General features: G+C 48.4%; 1 protein-coding gene across 3 annotated transcripts; it reads left to right on the forward strand.

Moving 5' to 3' along the window:
- The first annotated feature begins 466 nt into the window (after positions 1–466).
- On the forward strand, positions 467–7,428 carry LOC123411707 (non-lysosomal glucosylceramidase-like). 3 transcript variants are annotated; one of them, XM_045104670.1, is made up of 17 exons: positions 467–839; positions 1,348–1,414; positions 1,506–1,622; positions 2,052–2,108; positions 2,203–2,273; positions 2,459–2,558; positions 2,658–2,728; positions 2,807–2,907; positions 3,018–3,121; positions 3,227–3,280; positions 3,372–3,427; positions 3,544–3,582; positions 3,668–3,997; positions 4,269–4,339; positions 4,418–4,490; positions 5,566–5,627; positions 5,727–7,428. In XM_045104670.1, the coding sequence occupies exons 2-17, from the start codon at positions 1,385–1,387 to the stop codon at positions 7,199–7,201; spliced, it is 2,811 nt and encodes a 936-aa protein (XP_044960605.1). In that variant the 5' UTR covers positions 467–839; positions 1,348–1,384; the 3' UTR covers positions 7,202–7,428. The 3 variants fall into 3 exon arrangements, with proteins under 3 accessions (XP_044960605.1, XP_044960606.1, XP_044960607.1); XM_045104671.1 differs by having other exon boundaries at positions 782–862; XM_045104672.1 differs by lacking the exon at positions 467–839 and having other exon boundaries at positions 1,397–1,414; positions 1,506–1,572.
- The last annotated feature ends 615 nt before the right edge of the window (positions 7,429–8,043 follow it).

Raw genomic sequence — 8,043 nt, forward strand, 5'->3', positions numbered from 1 at the left:
GAGGGATCGTTTTCAAATTTCAATGGCAATGTGCACATGGGTAACATGCGTATGTGCAAGTGTCCACACCTACCGAGGTCGGTTGTGTTTTTGTTTTGATTTTCTAATCTCATTGTTTTGTTTTTCTTGACAGACATCATGAATACATTACATTCTGGAGCTGGAGGTTGCTTTCTGCATTGGATCTATATATCTTGAAGATTTCATGTAGTAAACCTGCATGCTCTTGTAGAGGCTCAGTTTACCATTAGCTGCAAAAAAAAGGGGGTCGTAGCGATTATGTCAACCATCCCATCGACAGAGCTAACATAACATCTTTGTCCTGCTAGCCGTTTAAGAGCAGTATTATATGAGAGTAGTAGTGCCTGATGAGTCAGTAGTCATCATGGACCTTCCCTGTCACCAATCCTATTCTTCCCTAATCAGAACCTGTAAAGCTTTGTTCCCTCTTTTGGCAAAATACGGGCTTTTGAGCATCTACTTTACATATTGCTACCATAGAAGGATCCAACTCCTTTATGATCATATGGCTACCAAACAGATAACAATAGAAGGTGAGGTTTCTGATTGGCAGCCTCAACAGCTAAGTGCCCTTAGCACTAATCAGTAGCCATACTACATGTTATTGTTATCATTAGCTTAGCGAAAAGGACAGTTCAACTATCCTGACATACAAGGATAAAAAAGATATTGTTATTTTTTATGACAATAAGACCTCATGCTGCATATTGCTTCGCTTGAGTCCTATAAAGCAAAGCTGCAGATCTCTTCAAAGAGCCAAGCAAGCAAAAGCAATGCAGGTGTGGTAGAGTGGAAGCATTCAGATCCAGCTACTACTGGTAACTAGTCTTCTCCTCCCTTGGTTAGTTCTCTGTCATATACGCTTGAAATTTGGATGCCGGAACACATGATTTTGACCGCTTATTTCGTACTCAGATTGGTCCTCTTTTCGTTTGGAGATGGTAGCGAAAATGCTTGTTTTCTTAGCGCCGAGACATTTCTGCAACTAGATCTAGTAATGATCGTGTTTTCCCACAGTTGCTTCCTTTTTTTGAAATAAAGAGCTCCGGAACTTGTATTCATGATTTGCACAAGGGAGACAGTGGTCATCATCTGTTCCATAATGACCTTCAAATAAACATGTCACATTAAACACAATGATGTGCCTAGAAAGCTTAAAGCGAGGGAAATGGATTTTTCCAGGAAATGCGGGGTCTGACACATAGTTTTTTTTTCCGTTAAGCTGGATCTCGACTCAGCTCCTTTTTCCAAGTAGGAACTAGTAGTATATATTTGTGGTTCTCTCCTTCTGACTATGCATGTCTAATTGTCTACCCATCCAAATAGCTGATCAGCTTCAACCCACAGAATATCTGTAACCAACATGGGAAGTTCAGGTTTAGAGCAGACAAAGGTAAGGATCAGGCCTTTTGAAATGCTTCTGTCTTTGCCTCCATCAGCAAACAAAACTCGAACTAATGTTTTTTGTTTTGTTTTTACTTTAGGCGCGCTCGCACATCAATTGTGCACAACCAGCAACAAGAACCTGGCAGAGGAAATTTGACGATGAAGGCAAGAAAATCGAACTGTTTAGCATGACCATGAATGATATGATATCAATCGTACGTGTTTGAACATACTTATTTTATAGCTCCCAGGTTTCTGTTTGAGCCAATTTTGAAGGATATATATGGCCTTTCTGTGTGACTAAATGGACTAGTTTGGAAACTGTAAACCGCATCATTATCCTTTTCTGGTACAGCACCGAGGTGATGTGGCTGAAGTTTCAAAACTAGTTCATTCATGATTCACTTAAAAAAAGGTGATGCAGAAAAGGTTCAAAATTATCAAAAAGAACTCTCCCCTACTCTTCACTTTGCAAAACCTGTCACACTTGGCAATGATACATGCCGCAAATGGCCTGCTCAGCCATGCTAGCAAGCAACTGACAGATGAAACAACACCGTGTTTGCTTTGAGCAACGACTTCTACAAATGTTATTCCTCTTTATGAACTTAATGCTAACCAAATTCCTGCTGGTGGTCCTTCAGATACCCATGATTCTCAAGGGCCTGATGATAAATGCCGACCAAAGGGGAAAAGGCCGGGTGAGTGCTCAACATTTACAAATGTACCATTGACGTAAATTGACTCTGCCTTGTCATGGAACTTAACAAACAATTATTCTTCAATTTTGCGAAGGATATACTCTATGATCCATTCAGGAAATGGATGGACAACTGCTACCGTGGCCTACCCCTTGGTGGCCTTGGGTAAGTTTCAGTCTTGTTTTCTTTGCAGATTATAAATTAGCTAAGTTCACTGTCAATTAGGTATACATATAAGCTTTCGTGGCACCTTGAAGCTTGCCATGGTGATATTAACTCGAATTTGTTTTCAAGAGCTGATTGAACTTTAGATGCTGCATGCCTGTTCTCAAAACAAATCCTTTTCTCAGTGCAGGAAGCATTGGGAGAAGCTACAGAGGGTACTTTCAGCATTTTCAGATATTCCCAGCGTTATATGAAGAAAGGCCCATCCTTGCAAACCAGTTTTCAGTAACTATACTTAACCTCTTCCATTCTCCATTAAGGCAATGCCTAGTGTCACCTTAACTGTAAAGAACTTCTAATGATTGCCACTATTCACTCGTTTAGGCGTTCGTCTCGCGTCCCAACGGAAAGAGCTACTCGACGGTGTTGTCTGCGCCAACTGCTGATGCCTTCAAGTAAGCTGTGGATCTCAACAGGCATATTTCTGTCCATTAAAATAGACCAGAGATATCATTCATTGTGCATACTTGCAGGGGAGTTGATAAGGTCGGTATTGGATCTTGGGACTGGAAGCTTAAGGAGAAAAACTGTACTTATCATGCCTTGTTCCCAAGATCTTGGACAGTTTATGACGGTAAATTCCTAACATAAATAAGGTTTTGTATGCACTTTTATGTTTTACCTGATAGATACATGTCCATTAACTGAATATTTCTATGGTACACCATACTAATTGAAATGTAGGTGAACCTGACCCTGAAATCAATATCACCTGCCGTCAGATATCACCAATCATCCCTCACAACTACAAGGAGAGCAGCTTCCCTGTCGCAGTTTTTACATTTACGGTACATCTTCCATTTTTGCTTATTTGCTGCTGAGTTTTTTTAATTTTTTAAATATGCCATTTTATTTTATTTTATTGCAATTACTTATGCTGGTGACTCTTGCAGGTGCAAAATTCTGGGAGCACAGCTGCAGATGTAACATTGCTCTTCACATGGACTGTAAGTGCAACAAGCCAACGTGGTGCCTTTTAGCACGAAGATAAAAGCACCTTACCAGCAAGGACCTAATATCTATTTGTTCATCCTCTAGAATTCAGTTGGTGGGAGATCAGAGCTGACTGGAAATCACACCAACTCCAAGATGATGTAATGAACATCAGTTCTTTTTTCCACACTTTCTGGTTCATGCCATGCAGCAGCAATCTCTCTACAACCTTAATTACTTACTGGTTCTTGCCATTCTTTTTTATGTTCTTACACAGAGAGCGTGATGGTGTGCAAGGTGTTCTTCTCCGTCACAGGTGTGTTAAACATTTCTCTTTTGCAAAACCTCGAATGATACAGAACTGCAAACGAAGCAGCTAACTTGGGATGGCACCAATGTAGGACTGCGGATGGGCACCCGCCAGTGACGTTCGCGATCGCGTCTCAAGAAACAGAGGAAGTCCGCGTCACAGACTGCCCTTTCTTCACGATGGGGTCGTCAGACTCCGGCGACTTCACGGCCAAGGACATGTGGGAGGAGATCAAACAGCATGGTTCCTTCAGTGAAACCCGCACCGATAAAGAGCCAAGGGCATCGAAGCCCGGATCATCCATCGGAGCGGCGGTGGCGGCCGCGACGACGGTGCCGGCAGGGGGGACCCGTGTTGTGTCATTTGCTCTGTCGTGGTCGTGCCCCGAGGTGAAGTTCCCAGACGGGAAAACGTATCACAGGTGATGTGTTTTGCTGATTCTGCATGGGTTAGTTGGTTTTCACTTTGAGTGAAATTTTGATGAATTTCACTAAATTTTAATAATTTCAGTAGACAGTAATATTTGCTTTTCGCTTCAGATATTTTGGTCATTTCAGTTGTAGAAAAAAAACAGTAATTTTGATGGGTGCTGAAATATTTATGAAACTAAAATTCAAAACTACTACTCTAGCTTTTTTTTTCAATTTACTTTAGCTGTTTTTCCTTGTAACTGACATGGCTTTGTGGAACAGGAGGTACACCAAATTCTGTGGCTTGGATGGAGATGCGGCTGCAGAGAGCTTGGCTCATGATGCCCTTCTTGGTAAGCTCTGGTGATTGATTGTTAGACATAGGTGGTCAGAATTCTGATGCTCATTTGCTATTCCTTCTCTGAGTGTAGAACACATGGATTGGGAGTCCAAAATCGAAGAGTGGCAGAGGCCTATTCTGCAAGACAAAAGGCTGCCTGAGTGGTAATCAGCTCGTACTCCCTTCATTTCTTTTTAGTCGGAATATAAGATTTGTCTTAAATCAAACGTAGTAGGTTTAATTAAGATTACGGGAAAAAAGATCAACATTCACAATATAAAATCGATACCATGAGATGCTTTATTGAATTAAATTTCATACTGTATATCTCTAGTACTGTAGATGTTGATCATTTTGTATATAAATTTGGTCAGACTTCATGAAGTTTGACTCAAGACAAATCTTATATGGGAAATAAAAAGAAACGAAGGGAGTATTACTTTGCTCAACTATCTCTTCACAGTTTTTCCCATGACATTACAGTCGGCATCGTCTACACACCCAGAATTACTTCCCAGTCTGCGGAACTTATGTAGTTGCAGATCATTCCAGGGTAAACCTGTTCATACCTCAGGCCAGGCCGGGTTTCAGGTCTGGCTTGTAAACGCCCGATTTCCTTTTCTCAAGCCCAAGCCCGCCGCAAAGCCTGAAATACATCTTTTTTCAAGCCTGAGCCCGGCCCAAAACTAATTCTGAAAGCCCGACCCGAATGCTGTTCTTCAATGCTCGCATGTGTAAGCTGGGCCCGAATGCTGTTTTTCAATGCACGCATGTGTAAGTCCAGCCCGAAGCCTGAAAGCCCGGATCCAAGCACTAAAAAGAGAAGCCAAGTATATGGTTTGCCGAGTATAAAATTGCAAGGGGGAGAAATGACTTATATGGGCTTACTCATACCTGGGCATGGGCAGCCCGGCCCGGCCGGCCCGAAAATCCAGGGCCAGGCCGGGCCTAGTTGTCCCCATCGGGCCGGGCTTGGGCCGAAAAGTTGAGCCCGTCGGTCACGTCGTGCCGGGCTCATGCCTATCAAAAATTCAACCGCAGTCGGGCCGGGCTGGTCGCCCAGTCGGGCTTTTCCCATCTCGGGCCGGGCTTGGGCCCAAAAATCAAGCCCGACGGTCGGGTCGGACCGGGCTCGGGCCTGGGTTTTTAGCACCGGGCTTTTTTTTGGCCCGGCCCGGCCCGGAAAATGCCCGTTTACTACGTAGAGTACTAGATAATCGATGTCATGTTTGTCTTCAGGTATCCGGTCGCATTGTTCAACGAACTCTACTATCTGATCGCTGGAGGCACCATATGGACAGGTGAATGCTCATCTTCGAGCACTATCAGCAAGTATATGATCCGCCGTACAGAATTTGCAGCACGGAGCTGACAACAAATCTCTATCAAATGACTCACAGATGGACGGCCTCCAAAGATGAGCGTCGCCTCATCAGGGACGGGGACCGAGCCATTCTCCCTCGACGTGTTCCGCACAGACCTGCAACTGCAAGGCACCCCAGTGGTGGACGGCGTCCTGCGCGAGATGACATCTGTGACGGAGGACTTGCACTCGGCGGCGGCGCTCGGCGCGACGCTGCTCGCGGACGGCGAGGAGAACGTTGGCCAGTTCCTATACCTGGAGGCGATGGAGTACCACATGTGGAACACCTACGACGTGCACTTCTACGCCTCCTTCGCGCTGCTCTCCCTCTTCCCGGAGCTCGAGCTCAGCCTCCAGCGCGACTTCGCCCGCGCCGTCCTCCTCCACGACCCACGCCCCATGCGCACCCTCAATGGCAAGACCGTGCCGCGCAAGGTGCTCGGCTCGGTGCCGCACGACGTGGGGCTGAACGACCCGTGGTTCGAGCTCAACGCGTACATGATCCATGACCCGTCGCGGTGGAAGGACCTCAACCCCAAGTTCGTGCTGCAGGTCTACCGGGGCGTCGTCGCCACGGGCAACGTCGCCTTTGCCAGGGCGGCGTGGCCGGCGGTGTACCTGGCCATGGCGTACATGGACCAGTTCGACCGGGACCGGGACGGCATGATCGAGAACGAGGGCCGCCCCGACCAGACGTACGACCTGTGGTCCGTGTCCGGAGTCAGCGCCTACACCGGCGGCATCTGGGTTGCAGCGCTGCAGGCGGCCGCTGCCATGGCGCGCATCGTCGGCGACGGCGATGCCGAGTGCTACTTCCGTGCGCGGTATCTCAGGGCGAAGCGCGTGTACGATGACGAGCTCTGGAACGGCACCTACTTCAACTACGACAACAGCGGCGGCAAGACGAGCTCGTCCATCCAGGCCGACCAGCTCGCCGGACAGTGGTACGCTCACGTGTGCGGCCTAGAGCCGGTCGTGGAGGAGGAGAAGGCCCGGAGCGCGCTGGGGACGGTGCTCGACTACAACGTCATGCGGGTGAAGGGCGGGACGGTCGGGGCGGTGAACGGGATGCGGCCAGACGGCACCACCGACATGTCGTCGACGCAGTCCAAGGAGATATGGCCCGGCACCACCTACGCCGTCGCGGCCGCCATGATCCACGAGGGCATGCTGGAGGCCGCGTTCCGGACGGCCAAGGGCGCCCACGACGCTAGCTGGTCCAAAGATGGCTTCGGGTACGCGTTCCAGACGCCGGAGGCTTGGACGGCGGAAGGAGGCTACCGCGGGCTGCACTACATGCGGCCCCTCTCCATCTGGGCGATGCAGTGGGCGCTGTCGCCGCCGGAGCTCCACAAGGACCTCGGCCCGGTAGCCTCGCCAGGGGACGCCTCGGTTGGGCAGGACAAGTTCGAGAAGGTGGCGAGCATGCTGAGGCTGGCTGAGGAAGAGCACCACAAAGGATTCCTCCGGGCTCTCTACCATATTCTCCGGCAGGTGGTGCTCCCGGCATGACATGATGGCGTATTCCTCAGGAATACAGGTTGCGTATCTTTCCATCGACGCGTTCGGCCACGCCTGCGGACGCATTTAGACTGTCCCTAATATTTCGCTCCGTTCATCCACGTACCTCATATCCGGACTCTTAAATTCATACAAGCCATGTACGTCGATCATCCGATACAAATTGTTTGAATTTAATAGTTTTAAACAAAAGCAAATGATATTATAGTTCAACCAAACGGACATGCAATCATCATGTGTGAACTAATGAACTATACGAAACATTAATCATTAGATTGAACATGAGCAAATGTACCCGGTCTTGTTGAGACATTTCATCGAGCATGTCGAGTGCAGCCCAAGCGGTGGGGTTGCCCGTGCTCATCCGTTTCCAAACGAGCTATGAGGACTCACACTCATGGACCGACGGCTGCTGCATGACCGGAAAGCTCTCTGGAAGGGTCCGTCTCCTCCTCCTTGTCCGTCTCGATGGTGCCGGACAACATAATCTGCGCCGGCGCTTGCATGGATGGGGTTAGGGGAGCCCGACACGTTGGGGGAGACATCTCGTCGACGACGCCCGCATGTAATTGTGCGGCCAACTCCCTCTGTCGCTGCCGGTGATGGTGCATCTTACGGGCGATGTTCTCTGGCTTGCAAGACGAAGCGAAGGAAGGGCCGTCGACGGACGAGGTGGACTGCGTCTCCGACGCGGTGGTTAGGGACAGGGTGGAAGACATCACAGTGGCGGATCGGGACATGTGGTGAGGATGGAGAGCAAGGGTACCAGACGGCGAGGGGTCGGGCACGGGAAATCTTGGCGGACGACGACAGGAGGAAGGGTTTAGGGGATT

This window comes from Hordeum vulgare, chromosome 7H, assembly GCF_904849725.1.
Source record: "Hordeum vulgare subsp. vulgare chromosome 7H, MorexV3_pseudomolecules_assembly, whole genome shotgun sequence".
In the NCBI taxonomy this organism is placed as follows: domain Eukaryota; kingdom Viridiplantae; phylum Streptophyta; class Magnoliopsida; order Poales; family Poaceae; genus Hordeum; species Hordeum vulgare.

Coding starts and splice junctions, on each gene's coding strand:
- LOC123411707 (XM_045104670.1), top strand. CDS start 1,385: ATGGGAAGTTCAGGTTTAGAGCAGACAAAG. Junction 2,729..2,806: donor CCAACTGCTGATGCCTTCAA/GTAAGCTGTGGA, acceptor GCATACTTGCAG/GGGAGTTGATAAGGTCGGTA. Junction 3,122..3,226: donor TCGCAGTTTTTACATTTACG/GTACATCTTCCA, acceptor TGACTCTTGCAG/GTGCAAAATTCTGGGAGCAC.